Below are 18559 nucleotides of genomic sequence, written 5' to 3' on the forward strand. Positions count from 1 at the left end.
GGAAGATTGTCCCTGAGCTAACATCTGTGCCAGTCTTCCTCCACTTTGTATATGGGATGCTGCCACAGCATGGCTGATGAGCAGTGTGTAGGTCTGCGCCTGGGACCGAACCTGTGAAGCCGGGCCGCTGAAGCAGAGCGTGTGAACTTAGTTACTATGCCGCTGGCCAGCCCTGTATTTAGTTATTCAGTGATGGCCTTAAAATAATTCCAAGGCATGGAGTTGCTGTTTCAAGGGAGTATTACGTTTCGACTATTACATTTCAGTGTGTATTGATTGCTTGACTGATCCCAAATAATTTGTGCTCGTTTGAGATGCTGTGGCTCTTGCATGTACTATAGGGACAGTTTGAAAGGACAGTTCACACAACTGTTTGGCTTACAAAAAAAGATGACCTTATGTTTATGAACAGTGCCTGTAATAACAACAGAATATATTTCATTAGTCTGTTATTTTGACATCTTTGCTCTGAATGCCTTTTAGGGCCAAGGCTACGTGACGTGCTACATTGACATTAGGAAGTTAGAGATTCCACTGCTGTAGACCTCACAGAAGCTCTTTTATGAAGCATCACCATAAAGTTGAGACAAGTAATTTTGCTCCTAGGGCCCTTTGTTCATCAGTTGAAACATTTTAATTAGCTTCTATTTACAGTGGCCAGTAAAAACGGGTAGATGAAAAGAGGAAAATGAGTTTTGACACCTGGATATTAGTTTACTTAGTTTCACAAAGTTTTTCCATCTCTTTTTTCCCCTAATTTTATTTTTCTGACTAGGTGTTGTGGTCACATGATTCAAAACTTAAGCAATATAAAAGGGTATGCAATGAAAAGTCTCCCTTCTCCTCTTGGCCCTCAGCCACCCAGCTCTTTTCCCTGCGGGTACCCAGTGTTGCTATCTGGCTCCTGCATTTCCCTCCATCTGTTTTTACATACATGTAAGCAAATACAGAACTGTTCCCTCAACACAAATTCCATGTCCTGTTGAAAGTTCTGCAGGGCAGTGATGTTATTTTTCAACTGGGAATGAATACTCTTGTTTTGAAGATGGCACATCTCCCGTTGTGATAACTGGCCCTCCTGGGCACCAGAGACCTAGAATTGGACGTTGCTCTCTTGGTGTGGTTCAGGGCTTGCAAACGAGGAGTCCTGGTACTTCAAAACAGTTAGCAATGGCTGTGATAGAGAGTAGTGTCGATGACGATGAGGTAGATAGAGTAGAAACAGCGCTTCCCCTGCGGGAAACCTGCACAGAGAGTTGGTTTGGGCTGGTTAATAGGGAGTCGCTTTGATCTTCTTGCTTAAGTGTTGCAGTGTTTTTCTGATGGCCCATGTGATCTGTGGCTCGGGCTGCCTTTCAGACGCTCTGAGTCCTTGAACTCTGGGCCATGCAGTTGGCAGTTGCTCGCCTGGTCTGATTGTAGAGGACGTTACGTTGGAATGCGTTGATTCAACATGCGTTAGTGTGCACTCTGTGCCCGCAGATTGCTCCTCTTGAAGGGCTATTTCTGGTGAATTGCCAGACCTTTATTTTTTCCCATTTGAAGATACCACATACTCATGAAAGAAAATTTGGAAAACACAGATATGTTGAAGAGCAGGGGAAATCACCTGTGGTCCCATCACCCAAAGTGGACCACTATTGATAGTTTGATGTGTGTCTTATTTTTATATAATTGTGGTTGCATGCATTCAGTTTTTTAAAATGCTTTTTCATTTGTGATAAGCACTTTCCATATCATTACAGAGCCTTGGTAAATGTCATTTACAGAGATGGACTAGGGGCTGGCCCGGTAGCATAGTGGTTAAGTTTGTGCACTCCGCTTTGGCGACCTGGAGTTTGCAGGTTCAGATCCCGGGCACAGACCTGCACACTGCTCATCAAGCCATGCTGTGGCAGCATCTCACATACAAAATAGAGGAATATTGGCACAGATGTTAGCTCAGGGACAATTTTCCTCATCAAAAAAAAAAACGATGGACTAGCATGGCAGGCCTTTCTTCATCAGATCATGTATACACGAATTTGGTCATAGAGATGCCAGCAGGAACCAGGAGGGAAGTATAAATGAGCAAAGCATGCTGGGTGTAAGATAGTAGAGAGTAAAGGTTGGAGAGGATTGGAGAGGCTGGGTCCACCAGAGCAGCTGTTGCTTGGCTCCCGTTGCTGCCACTTTGGGCATGGGCCAGGAACTGTCAGATATTCCCATTCTTCCAGAGAAGCAGAAAATCTGTGTTTTTGTGGGGTTTTTTTGGTGAGGAAGATTCGCCCTGAGCTAACATCTGTGCCAATTTCCCTCTGTGTTGTAGGTGGGTCACCACTACAGAGTGACTTGACAGTGGTGTAGGTCTGTGCCTGGGATCTGAACCCGTGAAACCAGGCCACTGAAGCGGAGCATGCCAGACTTAGCCACTACGCCACAGAGCTGGCCCCAAATCTGTTTTTTTAAAATGTGAAATTGATGTTTTTTTTTTAAAAAAAAGCTAATACTTTATTTTAATATGAAAGTCTTTTTTTTTGAGGAAGATTAGCCCTGAGCTAACATCTGTGCCCATCTTCCTCTATTTTTTTATATGTGGGATGCCTGCCACAGCATGGCTCGATAAGCAGTGTGTAGGTCTGTGCCCAGGATCTGAACCTGTGAACCCCGGGCTGCCGAAGCGGAGCAGTCAAACTTAACTGCTGCGCCATTGGGCCAGCCTTGGGTTTGTTTTTTTTCCATAAGTTTTAAACATTCAGGGAATAATATAGGAAACAGCTAGAATTGACGGTCATTAACATTTTCTCTTATTTGCTTCAAGCCTCATTCCCCTGGTTTCTTTTTTTTTTTTTTAAGAGAAATGGTAAAATATTACAGATAAAATTGAAACAGACTTCCTGTTTCTAGTCCCATCCTTTATACTTCACCCTGCCCAATTTGGACAGCCACTATCATAAATTGTTGTATATCCTTCTATTTCATTATTTTGTACAGTCAGGCACCGCTAATAGGAAATTGGGCTGAGAGATTGTAGGAGAAATACAACATGTGCCGCTTAATAATATTTTGGTCAATGATGGACTGCATATACAGCGGTGGCCCCATAAGATTACTGCCGTACAGCCTAGGTGTATAGTAGGCTATAGTATAAGTCCTCTCTATAATGTTCGCACAACAAAATAGCCTAATGACACATTTTTCAGAACATATCCCCATTGTTAAATGGTGCATGACTATACTTATATATATATAAATGCAAATCTATGAGCACCATATTGTTTTATGTTTTTACTTATTTATTATTTTTTTTTTCTTAGGAAGATTAGCCCTGAGCCAACTACTGCCAGTCCTCCTCTTTTTGCTGAGGAAGACTGGCCCTGAGCTAACATCCTTGCCCATCTTCCTCTACTTTATATGTGGGACGCCTATCACAGCATGGCTTTTGCCAAGTGGTGCCATGTCCACACCTGGGATCCGAACTGGCAAATCCTGGGCCGCTGAGAAGCAGAACGTGCAAACTTAACCACTGCACCACCGGGCTGGTCCCTGTTTTATAAGTTTTTAATCATAATTATCACTCGGCTGCTTGCTTTTTCACTCAATCTGTTTATTTATCCATGTAAATATATATAACTTTAGAGTTGGCAAACTTTTTCTTGGGTAATAAATATTTTAGGTTTTGTGGGCCACACTGTCTCTGCTGCAGCTCCTCAGCTCTGCTGTTTAATAGCTAATGCGGCCGTAGATAGTACATAAACGGAAGGGCATGGCTGTGTTCCGGTGAAAGTTTATTTACAGAAACAGACCGTGGGCCAGATTTGGCCTGTGGCTGTAGTTTGCCGACCCCTGCTCTAATTTATTCCTTTTAACTAGTGAATAGTATACTGTCTATAATATGAATACAGTCACGTGTCGCTTAACCACGGGAATGTGTTCTGAGAAATGCATCCTTAGGTGATTTCATCATTGTGCAAACATCACAGAGTGCACTTACACAAACCTGGATGGTGTAGCCTACGACACACCTAGGCCATATGGTACTAACCTTGTGGGACCACTGTCGTATATGTGGGCCGTTGTTGACCGAAACGTCATTACGTGGTGCTTGACTGTATACCATATTTTATCTTTCAGTCTCCTATAAATGGGTATTTAGGTTGTTTCTAGTTTTTCAGCTATTTTAACAGTGCTGCAGGAAGCATCCTTGTCCGTATTTCCTTGTGCACACATGCAAAGGATTTTCACCAGGACATACACATGTATACAAATGGAATTGTTGAGGGTTTTTTTTTAACAACAGGTGGGCCCAATAAAATGCTTTAGGTAGAATGTGACCAGTTTGTGACCTCTGTCCTAGAATCTCTGTAGAAAGCCAATAGTTACTGAGAATCCAACCCCCACCTAGTTCTAGAATCTGAGCTAAGGCTCCGTGACAACTAGCAAAGATGAGGGTTGAATCCAAACATGAAAGAGTTGGAGAACAGTCTGGAAGAGAGTGGCTGCCAGGAGAAATGTGCACCTGATTTCCTCAGCAGACAAAAGAGATGCAGTTGGGGAAAACCTCACTTTTACAGGTAGTACCCGTTCAAACAGGGGTTGTTAACCTGGGAATGACAAGTTCTAGCAGAAAAAGTATTCAGGATGCAGGCGATGAGCTGCTGGCCTGTGCTTCCTCCTGGCGGTGCCGTGAGTTCCTTTAAAGATTTGTCACTGTAATTAGACCAGCTAGAGGAAGAATAAGGAGGGTAATAAAGTAAGAAAGAGTATCAGGGCATCCTTCCAAGAAAACCCTCTCCTTTGAGGAGTACCCAGAGCAAGATTTTAAGCCCTGGTGGCAGGAAATTAAATTAGTCCATCTTCCTGAAATAGTATGTCAATGATACATGACTAGTTCAGTCGAGTTCGGTGAGTTCAGAAAAGAAATGGTGTTCTATGTTCTGAGTCCAGATTTAATTAAGGGGACTCAGGCTTTGGGAATTCCTTCTTTTTAAAAGATATTTAAGATTATTGCAGGTCATTATCATTCCTTTGTTTTTCTCATTTTGGAGAGCTCAAAAAATATACGGGGCTGTAACAGAAGCAGCTGAACATCCAGGTCGGCCTGCTGAAGGCTTTTTTTCCTCTTTTTTGAACAGGCTGGGGCCACATTGTTTAATAGGTGAAAGCTCGGCAGCTCTGCCTCTTCAGGGGAATGTAATGCAGAAGAATCGGTCCTCTGCGTGGACACATTCCCACCCACCCCCTTAGGTTTCTTACGCCTTAAAGTCTAGGATCTTGTCTAACCGTCCCGTGTGCTGCAGCAGAGGCCTCCGCAGAGGAAGCTCGGGGGGCTGGTTTGAGCTTGGCCCCTAGACAGCTTTTCAGGCCTCTGTTGAAATGGAGGGAGAAACAGGCAAGGGATAGGCCACAGCTGTAGCTTGAGGGCTATTCCCCTGGAAGAGGAAAGGAGACTGGCCATTCCAACATCTGGTTCTTTCCTCTCGTCTGGCAAAATTGTAAGAGCATCTAGAGGGTGCTGAGTGAGGGGCTGCTGTTTATGGTTGTCTGTAATGGCTTGAGGGCTGCTTCTAATTGAACGTTGCTTAGGTCTTTGGTTCTCAGTTGAATCAGATTTTTTTTTTCAGGGTGATGACTACAAACAACAATAGAAAATGTGTCTAGTGATGTTTAATGCATAAAATTAGAGCTCGCTAGTGTTCTCTGGAATGGCTTCTTGACAAGGGTTTGGGATGAATCTGTGTTAATTAATTTTAATCCAGCTTTATATTGGTTCACAAAGGACTTCCACCTTTGTAAGTGTCTCAGTCTCACAATCATCCATAAGGAAGGAGAATTACCCTATTTTACAGATTTTAGAGATAACGGGTTCAGAGAGGGTGAGAGGTCTTCTGGTTCTTTATTCTAGACATTATTTTATGGTGTGAACAGCTAGAAGAAGTATGAAAAGGAACTTTTTGTGTTCCCGTGTGCTTAGCAGAAGAGCAGTTTGTGAGATGTCAGTGGGGGCAATGCTGACTCTGTTTATTAACCTGCAGCATGCATGCCGAGAGGGGCCCATCAGTGCTTCATGTTCTCCCACCCTTTTGTTGACAGAGAATAGGTCATTCTCACAACTGAAAAGAATATTATTATCACTGTCTTAAGTATCTATTAAAATGATAAATGCATAGATCCTGTGATCCAGCAATTCTAGTCCTAGGAATTTATCCTTACATATCTACTTTCCCACACATGAAAGGACGTAGTCCTAGATTTTTCACAGTAAAAGATCAGAAACAGTTTAGGTGCTAGGGTGGTGGTTAAATAAACTAGGATGCTTCCGTAGAGTGAGATATTTTCCTACTGCCGTAAAGAATAGGGCAGCTCTACATGTACTGAGGGAACAAACTCCAAGATATGTTGTTTAGTGAGAAAAATCAAGATGCAGGACACTGTGTATTACTGTATGACATACTACGCTGTGTAAAAAGGGAGGGGATAAGTATGTATTAATACATATTTGCTTGTTAAGCATAATCTAGCTCAAGAAGATTAAATGTCTAATAACACTTGCCTGTGGGCAGGGAACTGGGTGGCTGGACAACAGTTGAGGGAGAGGAACCTGTCACCGAAGGGCCTTTTGAATCAACAACCATGTGAATTACCTTTTTTTTTTTTTTTCTCGCTGAGGAAGATTCACCCTGAGCTAACACCTGTTGCCAGTCTTCCTCTTTTTGCTTGAGGAAGATTTGCTCTGAGTTAACATCTGTGCCAACCTTCCTCTGTTTTGTATGTGGGTTGCCGCCTGCCACAGCATGGCTGCTGATGAGTGGTGTACATCTGCACCTGGGAACTGAACCTGGTCCGCTGAAGTGGAGCATGTGGAACTTAACCACTAGGCCATGGGGCTGGAACCCAAATTGCCTATTTTTAAAAAAACCCTGCACAGAGGTTTTCAGGAGTTTGAGATCCTCATGTGTACCTCTTTACTCTGATTGCTTGCTCCCTACCCCTCCCCAAAGGACTCATTTAATCATGGTTTCTTCTGCTCGTTGAGTTTTCTGGCACCAAATGAAGTTCTCTTTTTTGTCTTCACTTTAAAATTTATTTATTTATTTTTTAATGATTAGCACCTGAGCTAATGTCTGTTGCCAATCTTCTTTTTTCTTTTTCCCTTCTTCTCCCCAAAGCCCACCAGTATATAGTTGTATATTCTAGTTGTGGGTCCTTCTAGCTGTGGCATGTGGGACGCTGCCTCAGCGTGGCTTGATGAGCGGTGCCGTGTCGGCGCCCAGGATTCGAACTGGTGAAACCCTGGGCCACTAAAGCAGAGCGCGTGAACTTAACCACTCAGTCACGGGGCTGGCCCCTAAAATTTCTTAACACTTGATTTCTTATTTGCATTCAAATTCTGTAAAATGTACTGATTGGATAGGTGCTTTCTATGTAATACATTATGCCACAGCCTCATTTATTTGAACACATTGGCACAAGCCAGTTTTTATTGATGATTTTAGAATTGAAAAATATTGTCAGCACAAGATAGGAAATTCAAACAGTACAAACAAGTGAATATACAGGGGAAGTTTTTTTTCCTGTCTAGACCTCCGAGACTCCTATGCCCATAGTTCCCCTGCCGAGGCTGCCTCTGTTACCGTTTTTAAATGTATACTTCTAATAAAATTGTATGTGTAACGTGCACACATCTCCCTTCCTATACACTGGGTCACTAAACTATACACACTGTTCCTCACCTACGTTTTTCACTTAACGACATATCTTGGTATAGGATTGCATTTAGATTAACACATTCTTTTAAATAACTGCATAGGATTTCACTATATATTAAATATGCTTTATTTGTTTAATCAGTCCCCTCTCAGTCCACAGTCTGTTGCTACCACAAATAATACCACAACAAATATCCTTGTCCATGTGTCTTCATACAAGACCATGCATCTGTAGGATAAATTCTTAAGAATACGACTACTAGGTCAAAAGGTATGTGCATCTTAAATTTTAATAGATAGTTCCAAGTTGCTCTATGCAGAGGTCGTAGTGGTTCAACGGGATATAAGATTATCCAGGCTTTTAAAAGGTTTCCAGCTGCTTCAACCTACAGTTTAAGATAAAATACTGGTTGAAGGGAGGACAGACTAGTTAACACTCTTGGCGGACAGGAGTGTTAATTTTTTCTCTGAAGCTGGTTAAAACCCCATGAAGAAATGCACAGGATAGTAAAGTGATTAATGTAGCCATCAGAAGGTTAGCAAGATGAAAGCGACTTGGGTGTGTCAGCTGCTGTTGAGCAGCCTCCAGTGACAACTGTACTGTCCTTACTTACTTTTGCTTTCTTTCTAGGACCTTAGCATCCTGAGGCATTTTGGATTCAGAGCCCTCAAGGTTGACGCAGTCAGAGTTCATCATGTCAAAGTTAAAAAGCTCAGAGTCAGTCAGGGTGGTGGTTCGCTGTCGGCCCATGAATGGCAAGGAAAAGGCTGCTTCGTATGACAAGGTGGTGGATGTGGATGTGAAGCTGGGGCAGGTGTCTGTCAAGAACCCCAAAGGAGTGGCCCACGAAATGCCCAAGACCTTCACCTTTGATGCTGTCTACGACTGGAATGCCAAGCAGTTTGAACTCTACGATGAGACCTTCCGACCGCTCGTGGACTCCGTCCTGCAGGGCTTCAATGGGACGATTTTTGCCTATGGACAAACTGGGACTGGGAAAACCTACACGATGGAAGGAGTCCGTGGTGACCCTGAAAAAAGAGGGGTCATCCCTAACTCATTTGATCACATCTTCACCCATATCTCTCGATCCCAGAATCAGCAGTACCTGGTCAGGGCTTCTTACTTAGAGATCTACCAGGAGGAGATCCGAGATCTGCTCTCAAAGGATCAGACCAAAAGGCTGGAGCTCAAAGAGAGGCCCGACACCGGAGTGTATGTGAAAGACCTGTCTTCCTTTGTCACCAAGAGTGTGAAGGAAATAGAGCACGTGATGAATGTGGGGAACCAGAACCGTTCTGTCGGTGCTACCAACATGAACGAGCACAGTTCGCGTTCTCATGCAATTTTTGTTATCACCATCGAGTGCAGTGAGGTGGGCCTCGATGGAGAAAACCATATCCGTGTAGGGAAATTGAACCTTGTAGATCTTGCTGGCAGTGAACGGCAAGCCAAGACTGGTGCGCAGGGGGAAAGATTGAAGGAAGCAACCAAGATCAACCTGTCCCTTTCGGCCTTGGGTAATGTCATCTCTGCCCTGGTGGACGGCAAAAGCACTCACATTCCATATCGGGACTCAAAGCTTACCAGGCTTCTCCAAGATTCTCTCGGTGGCAATGCTAAAACTGTGATGGTAGCCAATGTGGGGCCTGCCTCTTACAATGTAGAAGAGACTCTGACCACTCTGAGATATGCCAACCGTGCCAAAAACATTAAGAACAAGCCAAGGGTCAACGAGGACCCTAAAGATGCCCTCCTTCGAGAATTCCAGGAAGAGATTGCTCGGCTCAAGGCCCAGCTGGAAAAACGGTCCATTGGCAGGAGGAAGAGGCGAGAGAAGCGGAGGGAAGGTGGTGGCAGTGGTGGGGGTGGGGAAGAGGAGGAGGAGGAGGGGGAAGAGGGTGAGGAGGAAGGGGATGATAAGGATGATTACTGGAGGGAACAGCAAGAAAAACTGGAAATTGAGAAGCGGGCCATTGTAGAGGACCACAGCTTGGTTGCAGAGGAGAAGATGAGGCTGCTGAAGGAGAAGGAGAAAAAGATGGAGGACCTGCGGCGGGAAAAGGATGCTGCTGAGATGCTGGGCGCCAAAATTAAGGTACTGTACCCTTCCTTAGGCCCTTTCTTTTTTCTTTCAAATCTGTTTGGTTTATCAAAAAAATCCTCTGAGAGATGATGTCTCTTTTGCTTTTGCATTCCCAACAGCTCCATGATATCCAGTGCCCAATAGACATTTGTTGAATTGTATTGAATGAAGAAAAACAATTTTTTCAAATTAAAAAAAATTAAATATTGGATTCATAGTAAAGATAATTATTACATATGTGCAGGGTATAAAAGACGGCAATAAAACTAACATCTGTATACACCCCTCCTCCCCAGTGTAAGAAATAGAACAGCATCCATATCTTTACAAGCTCTTTGTGCCCCCCGCTCCCGCCAAGGTAACCATTATCTTGGATTTAGTGTTTGTTTCCTTGCTTGTCTTTATTGTTTTCCCATATATGTATTATCTCTAAATAAAAGATAGTTTTCATTTCACGTAATTTTTACTTTTATGTAAGTGGAATCCCACTGCTTTTATTTGCTCAGTGTTGTGCTAGTGAAATTGATCCGTATTGATCCTGTAGCTGTGACTCATTCATTATTGCTGTTCTGAGAATTCCAGGTATTCCATTTTCCCTAGAGTGTGGGTTGTTTCTGGGCTTTGCTGTGAAGGTTCTTGTACTTGGCTCCAGGAGAACATGTGTGTGCAAGAATTTCTTGTCTGGCTCCGTTAGGTCCTGGAGTATGTGCAGCTTCACGTTTGCTAGATAATGACTTGTTTTCTGAGGTGGCCATGTGAATTGAAGCTTCTGCTTCATGAGTTCTGGTTGCCCCTCATCCCCACCAACACTTCTGATTATCAGACTTTAATTTTTGTATGTCTGGTAGATATAAAATGGTACCTCATTGTGGTTTTGATATGCAGGGCCCTGATTACACAAGGTGCAGAACAGTCCGTCATCCCACCCCAAATGCTCCCTTGTAGTGAGCTCCTTACCCCAGCCTCCACCCTCCATGTGCCAATGGCTGAGTGATATTTTAGCATGTGGAGGTCCCGCGTCACGTCTTCTTTCTGGCGGCAATGTCTGATTCCGTCAGGTGCCTGGACCCTGGGCTGCCACAGGGCTTTAATGGCCCAGGAGAGTGCACAGCTAGCCCTGGAAAACTGAGGATGACCACTGCCTGACTACAAGCCAGAATTCCTTTGAAGTGTTGGGTTCTATCTTGTTGAATTTATGCAAACTTTGATTTCTAAAATGGATCTGTGTTTATTAATTTAAAAATGACGAGTGATCTCTTACTCGCCTCCCCTCCCCCACTGTGTGAAGCTGTACCCTGATTATCTGTGGCTTCAGAGTAGCCCTTTCACAGAGCTGGTCCTATTTTACTTCAGAGGCAGGGGTCCTTTCCAGGATTTTCATGACCTGCTGTGAAAATGGAGTCAACACAACACAATTAGGAGGTAACTTTGTTCCAGGGAGCGGCTTCCTATGGGTTTCCATTATGTCACACGTCACTTCACCCCTCCTCACTCCTACACTTGAAGTGTAACTGGGTGTGCCCGTGTTTGACTTGCATGCTGTTTTTTAGGATCACATCTGTTATTCAAGCCCAGGAACACCCAGACCCTAAACAACCTGGGGTGTTTGGGCAACTCTCAGAATCCGAGTGAGGCACGACAGCAAGGTCACTGAGTCTCCTACATGTTTGTTTATGGGAGAATGACATTCCTTCTGTCTTTCTCAGTCCCTCGATGCTGTAAATCAGAGGACAGAAGAATTCTGGAGCAGGAGGGTATGGGGGGCGTTAATAATCAGCCCAGCCCCTTCGTTTTGAGAGAAGAGGAACAGTCTCAAGGGCTCGCTGAAAGATGGCAGCAGGGCTACAGTTAGTGTTTTTAAGTTGCTTAAAAGCAAGGTTGTGCAGTTTTTGGATTGTGCAAACTATTCCCATGGCTTCAGCCACCATCTAAATGCTGAAGGCCCCTAGCTGTATGGTGAGCTCAGAGCTATCTCCTAACATCCGAGCTTGACAGCCTCTGCCTAGTGGACATTTCCACAGAGATGCCCACAGCCGCCAGAGCCTGCTCCTGCCTGCCTTTCCTCGGTCAAGCCAGACTCCTAGGAGTTACCCCTGCTAGCTGCCCCTCCCTCTCTCCTAGGGCCCAGTCAGTCCTAAGGCCTCTGAATCCTGCCTCATCAGGATCTCTTGGACCCATCCACTTTGCTCTCCCCACCAACTACTGCCCCAGCCCAGGCCTGGACCCCCAAGCAGCCTCCTGTCTCGTCTCCCTCCTCCCAGCCTGCCCTTTCCCAGTCCTCCTCCCTGTGGCAGGGGGGTAGTGTTTCCAAAACACAGATCTGATTGTGTACCCTCATGCTCAAAGAACATGTCAGTGGTTCCTGTGGTTCTCAGGATCAAGTTTAATTTCCCTTAACAGGACTTTGAGGTTTTTGAACTGACCCCTGATTGTTTTGCCAACTTTGCGTATCACCACTCCCTGCCCTACCCTCTCACAGAAAAATTTCTTTTCTTAGCTAATTCCTATTTTTATTTCAGCCCTCTATGTAGATGTCCCCTGAGGCAGGAAGCTTTCCCTGACTCCCTGCAAAAGCCTGACTTCTCCCTCCAGTATGCCTCTCCCATTATTTCTGTCTTTTCCTCGTGCTGACTTCTCACTCCGTGTGGTAAGAGGCTGCTTACTTGTCTGTGACCCTCAGTGGACTCTCAGCTTTGTGACCCCAGTACCTAGCACGTAGGAGGTGCTTAATATGTTCTAAGTGGGGTTACTACTTTGTACAAACAAACCAAAAAATATATTTTTAAAGAAAGCTGAAAGGCATGTATGTTTGGAGAAGCTGTATCGTCAGTGCTTCTAAGGTAAAACCCCCAGTGGAGCCACCTCAGCCCCAGCCCAGTGAAGGGAAGGGCACAGCTGAGGGCAATATATTTTTCCCCAGAGTTCACCCCCTCTGGCTCCGTCCTGAGCTCCTGATCTTTCATGGGCTTCCCATTGAGGAAATATGTTCTGAGGGAGACCGTTCACCAGGTGGATTCTACTTTTTTCTCACTCAGGCCATGGAGAGTAAGCTGCTTGTTGGAGGAAAAAATATAGTAGATCATACAAATGAACAGCAGAAAATCCTGGAGCAGAAACGGCAGGAGATTGCAGAGCAGGTAACTTTTCATTCCTTTTTGGGGAGAATGGGGTGGGGTAAGGTGCGTTAATGCTACAGAGCAACTATCTCTTATATTAGACGCTTCAAAGGGAATGGAAACGAGGTGTGTCAGCCCCTTCCTAGTGGGAGACGCTGATCTGGAACCCCCAGTCTGGTATTCTTGTAGAGACATTGTCTCTAGGCAAGCTGATGGATTTTGTGATGTTGTTCAGAAACGTCGAGAAAGAGAAATCCAGCAACAGATGGAAAGTCGAGATGAGGAGACCTTGGAACTTAAAGAGACATACAGCTCTTTGCAGCAAGAGGTGGACATCAAGACCAAAAAACTGAAAAAGGTATAAAAGGGGCAAGGCCAGGCAGAGGTGTCCTGAGACCTGGGGGAAAGGGAGAGCTCTGTTGTCTGGACAGCCGTCCTCTTCACCCGCCTGTCCCCTCGGTTGCAGCTCTTCTCCAAGCTTCAGGCGGTGAAGGCGGAGATCCATGACCTCCAGGAAGAGCACATCAAGGAGCGCCAGGAGCTGGAGCAGACTCAGAATGAGCTCACCAGGGAGCTGAAACTCAAGTAAGTTCCGGGCCTTCCGTGGCACCCCCAGCCCCTTGCCAGGTCATTGCTAAGTAAGAAACACGTCTCTGAGGACAGGCTCCTGCCTACTTGTCTCCAGCTCATCCTGCCGCCTTGTCTGTCTTCTGTTGTTCCTGAGAAGGTCACTCTGTCTCTGGGTCCCATCTGTTACTGGGTGACTTCACCGAATGATCTCTCAAGTTTCCTTCCACCCTACCTTCTCAAAGCAAAGGCCCTGGCCTCGCCTCTATCAATTGATGAGAGGGAATCTTTTATTAACTAGAATTTTCTGAATGGTATAATGAACACCCAAATACCCATCACCCAGATTCAGTGATAATCTGTTGTCATCTATCTTTCATAAAAATATTTTAAAGTAAATCTTACCTCATGTTATCTCACTCCTACGTACTACATGACCACAATGCTATTTTTTGAAAAGTTTTATTGAGATATAATTCACATATCATACAATTCACCTCTTTAAAGTATGCAAGTCAATTTAAAATAAATATGTTTACAGGGTTGTAAAACCATCACCACAATCTAATTTTAGAACATTTTTGTCCCCTACGAAAGAAACCATGTACAAATTAGCAGTTGCTCCTCCTTACCCCCCCCAGCCCCTAATCTACTAACTACTAATCTTTTTTTTTATTTTATTTTTCCTTTTTCTCCCCAAAGCCCCCTGGTACATAGTTGTGTATTTTTAGTTGTGGGTCATTCTAGTTGTGGCATGTGGGATGCCACCTCAGCATGGCTTGACTAGTGGTGCAATGTCCGTGCCCAGGATTTAAACTGGTGAAACCCTGGGCCGCCGAAGCAGAGCCCGCGAGCTTAACCACTTGGCCATGGAGCCGGCCCCCCTACTTTGTATCTCTATAAATTTGCCTCTTTTGGACATTTCATATAATTAGAATCATACAACATGGAGTCTTTTGTGACTGGTTTCTTTTACTTAACATGATGTTTTCAAGAATCATCCATGTTGTAGCATGTCAGTACTTGATTCTTTTTTATGGCAGAACAATATTGTATGGATAGACCACATTTTATTTATCCATTTATCAGCTGATGGACATTTGGGTTGTTTCCAGTCTTTGGCTATTATGAATAATGCTGCTGTGAACATTCGCATGCAAGTTTTTGTATGGACATGTTTTCATTTCTCCCGGATATGTACCTAGGAGTGGAATTGCTAAGTCATGGTAACTCTGTGTTTAGGTTTTGAGGAATTGCCAAACTGTTTTCCAAAACGGCTGCATTATTTTGCATTTCCACCACCAATTTCTCCACATTCTTGATGGCACGTTATTGTCACTGTAGTACATTTTAGTATAGCCATCCGAATGGCTGTGAAGGAGTATCTCATTGTGGTTTGGATTTGCGTTTCCCTGGACTAATGATGTTGAGCATCTTTTCATGTGCTTATTGGCCATTTATATATCTTCTTTGGAGAAATGTCTGTTCGGATACTTTGCCCATTTTAAAATTGGGTTATTTATTTGGACTTTTATTGTTATTAATAAATAAAGAACTCTATATACTTTGGATACAAGTCTATCATCAGACATGATTTGCAAATATTTTCTCCCATTCTGTGGGTCATCTTTTTACTTTCTTGATGGTATTTTGTTTGCAGCACAAAAGGTTTTAATTTTGATGTAGCCCAGTTTATCTGTATTTTCTTTTATTGCTTAAACTTGGTGTTGTATCTAAATTTGTCTATTCTGGACATTGCATATAGATTTGTAAATGGAGTATTGTGACCTTTTGTGACTGACTTCTTTCACTTAGTGTAGTATTTTCAAGGATCATACATGTTGTAGCATGTATCAATACTTTGTTCTTTTTTATGGTTGAATACTATTGTATTGTATGAATATACCACATCTGATTTATCCATTCATCAGTTGATGGATATTTGGATTGTTTCTCCTTTTTAGCTATTATGAATAATGCGGCTATGACCATTTGTGTACAAATTTTACCATAGACATATGTTTTCAATTCTCTTAGTTCATCTAAGAATCTTACAGTTTTAGGTCTTACATTTAGGTCTGTAATCCATTTTGAGTTAGTTTTTGTGTATGGTCTGAGGTAGGGTTTCAAATATGTGGATTGTATGTGGATATCCAGTTGTCCCAGCGCCATTTGTTAAAAAGGCTCTTCTCTCATCGCCTTTGCACCCTTGTCGAAAATCATTTGACCATAAGTGGAAGGGTTTATTTCTGAACTCTCAGTGCTGTTCCATTGATCTGTATGTCTGTCCTCAGGCCCATACCACACTGTCTCAATTACTGTAGCTTTGTAATAAGTTTTTAAATGAGGAAGTGTGAGTCCTCCAATTTCATTGTTCTTTTTCAAGATTGTTTTTGGCTATTCAAGGTCCCCTGCATTTCCATATATATTTTAAAGATCATTTTGTCAATTTCTGCAAAAAAGCCAGCTGGGATTTTGATAGGGACTGTGTTGAATCTATAGATCAATTTGAAGAGTATTGTCATCTTAAAATATTAAGTGTTCTGATCCATGAACATGGGTATCTTTCCATTTATTTAGATCCTCATTAATTTCTGTCAAGAATGTTTTGTAGTTTTCAGTGTACAAGTCTTTGCACTTCTTTTGTTGGATTTATGACTAAGTATTTTACTTTTTTGAAGCTATTGTATATGGAATATTTTTCTTAATTTTATTTTCAAAATGTTTATTGCTAGTGTATAGAAATACAATTGACTTTTATATACACAATGATATCTTTCCATCTAAAAAAATTAACATTAAGTTTCTTAGTGTTAACTCTTACCATGTCCATATTTAGATTTTCTTGGTTTGTTTGTATTAAGATCTATATAAGGACCATCTATTGCATTTGGTGATTATGTTTCTTAAGCTTATTTTAATCTGGAGTAATCCCTTTTCCTTTTAAAAACTTGTTTTCGTGGTTGACTTGTTGAAAACACTGCACCAGACCGCCTGTAGAAATACCCCACATTCTGGATTTATCAGGCTGCTTCCTCATGGTTCCGGTTAACTTGTGCCTCTGTCGTCTTTGTCTCCTTTTAGCTGAAAGTTAGCTCTGAAGCACTGGTTCTCAGCCGTGGCTGCACACTGAAATCGTCTTTAAAAATCATCATTTAAAAAAATAGTGACACTGGGGCCCCACCCCAGAGATTCTGATTTAATTGGTCTAGGGCAGTGGTCCTTAAACGTTAGCAGGTACCCGATCATCTGAAGAGCTTGAATAAACACAAATTGCTGGGCCGCACGCCTGGAGTCTGATTCAGTGTGTCTGGGGTGGGACCTGAGAATTTGCATTTCTAACACTTGGAGAACCATGGGTCTCTCATGAGGTCTGGGCAAGATATTTTTCGGAACTCTGTAAGTGATATTAATATGCAGGCTTGCTTGAGAACCACTGAGCTGATGGTTTCAACCAACAATGATCTTTGGATTCATTATTTCATTACAGGCTGCAAAATGATGTTTTTCTATATCAGTCCTTCCACAGCATTAGCTGAAATTTTTCTTTAAAGAAGAACTTTTCAAAAGGAGTCTCTTAATGACCAAGTTTTAAATTTGAAAAGGAGCCCTTAAAATTAAATGTATGTGTCAGTCCTCTTTCTAGGTATGTATACCTAGAAAAAAAGATAAGAACAAAACATGCCAAAATATTAATAATAGCTATCTCTGGATTGTGAGATTGGGTGTAATTGTATTTTTCACATTTCCAAAAGGTATAAATAGGACCTTTAAAATCAGGAAAAAAACGAATATATGTTATGAAAAATAATTTCTTGTATGTCAAATAAAATAAAGAGAAAGTTTCATCTCTCCAAAATGTTTTTTCCCTAAGGAAGCCATTTTCATTGTTCTGTCTTCTATGTCTATCTTTTGAATTAACGGTGAGTCAACCTGTTTCTCACAGTCAGTACCTACACCTCTATGGTGTTTGTTGTGCGTCTCTCCCACACCCGTTTGGCATTGTTCTGTCCTGAGGTTTTGAAACAGTCACTGCAGAGATGTGGCAGGAGGCAGTGCTCACTGTGGAGAGACACGCCCAGTGGGTTCCGGTTTCCTTGTTGGCCCTGTTCCCTGGGTGCTTCTCGGGCTGAGACTCTCCTCAGGAATGGTCTTCATTCTCAGAGGTCTATGAGACTGTAGTCCATTTGGTCCTGCTGTTTGTCCTGGTGATTAGAATGTGAAGTTTTCCAGCTTGGGCACCAGTCCATGGGACTGGAGGAAGGCAGGTTAATTTCTGATCTGTTTTTCGCATTTTGGACTCTCATAAGCTGGGTTAGCAGTACCAGTGGCCCTCCAAAAGATACTGTTTAGCACACATTCACTCCAGGATAGCCCAGGCATCATCTCCCTCTTCAGTCCTTTCACCTCCTCAAGCTGCTCCTCTTTGGCAGAAGTAACCTCTCCATAATCCTGGGGCAGACCACTATCAGCACCTGTCATACCTGAGTGCTGCACCGTTCCCTGTCAGTCTCAGGACACCAAGGGTCATTTGTGTCTGTATCCTGGTTCTTTGTATGATGGTGGGCCCACAGCACCTGCTCAGTAAATGTGTGCTGAACCACTTGACTCTTATCTAATTACTCACGACACGTGAGACCAGATAGCCAGCACTCCATCTGTATTCACATGTATGTGTGCTCTTGCAGGCATCTTATTATAGAAAACTTTATCCCTCTGGAAGAAAAAAGTAAAATTATGAATAGATCCTTCTTTGATGAAGAGGAAGATCATTGGAAATTACATCCTATAACCCGACTGGAGTAAGTCACTATTGACTTTAAGTAGATTTTAAGGTGGGGAGGGGAAGAATGTTGATCAACTGAACTTGGCCAGGGTGGTATGGTAAGAACACAGTTTGATTTATTTAAACTGGGGACCAGTTATCTCTCTGACTTTGTCACTGCCATAGGTCCATGAGGTAAAACTTTGATGACGAGTGTGGCATTAGGAATTGGGAGACTTTATCACAGTGAACTAACGCCCTTTCCTAGGTTCCTGCATTTCACCTTCCCCAGCTGTCAAGTAAAGCGTGCTAGGCCAGTTGAGGGGCAGCACATAG

At 43.0% G+C, this 18559-nt stretch overlaps 1 protein-coding gene across 7 annotated transcripts in view; it reads left to right on the top strand.

The window, feature by feature from the left end:
- The window catches only part of KIF3B (kinesin family member 3B), a 36165-nt gene that overhangs the window by 10287 nt on the left and 7319 nt on the right, over nucleotides 1-18559 (top strand). For 6 of the 7 annotated variants that reach the window (XR_545663.2, XM_008525262.2, XM_070589109.1 and 3 more), the window contains 5 exons: nucleotides 8320-9787; nucleotides 12811-12912; nucleotides 13127-13249; nucleotides 13358-13476; nucleotides 18147-18260. Coding sequence is in view for 6 of the 7 variants with exons in the window: in XM_008525262.2 (XP_008523484.1) it covers nucleotides 8384-9787; nucleotides 12811-12912; nucleotides 13127-13249; nucleotides 13358-13476; nucleotides 18147-18260 (1862 nt within the window). In the remaining variant the exon portion in view is untranslated. Of the gene's footprint in view, nucleotides 1-4382; nucleotides 4554-8319; nucleotides 9788-12810; nucleotides 12913-13126; nucleotides 13250-13357; nucleotides 13477-18146; nucleotides 18261-18559 lie in introns of those variants that run through there. The other variant, XM_008525265.2, reaches the window with a different exon arrangement.

Source organism: Equus przewalskii, chromosome 21 (genome assembly GCF_037783145.1).
Source record: "Equus przewalskii isolate Varuska chromosome 21, EquPr2, whole genome shotgun sequence".
NCBI lineage: Eukaryota > Metazoa > Chordata > Mammalia > Perissodactyla > Equidae > Equus > Equus przewalskii.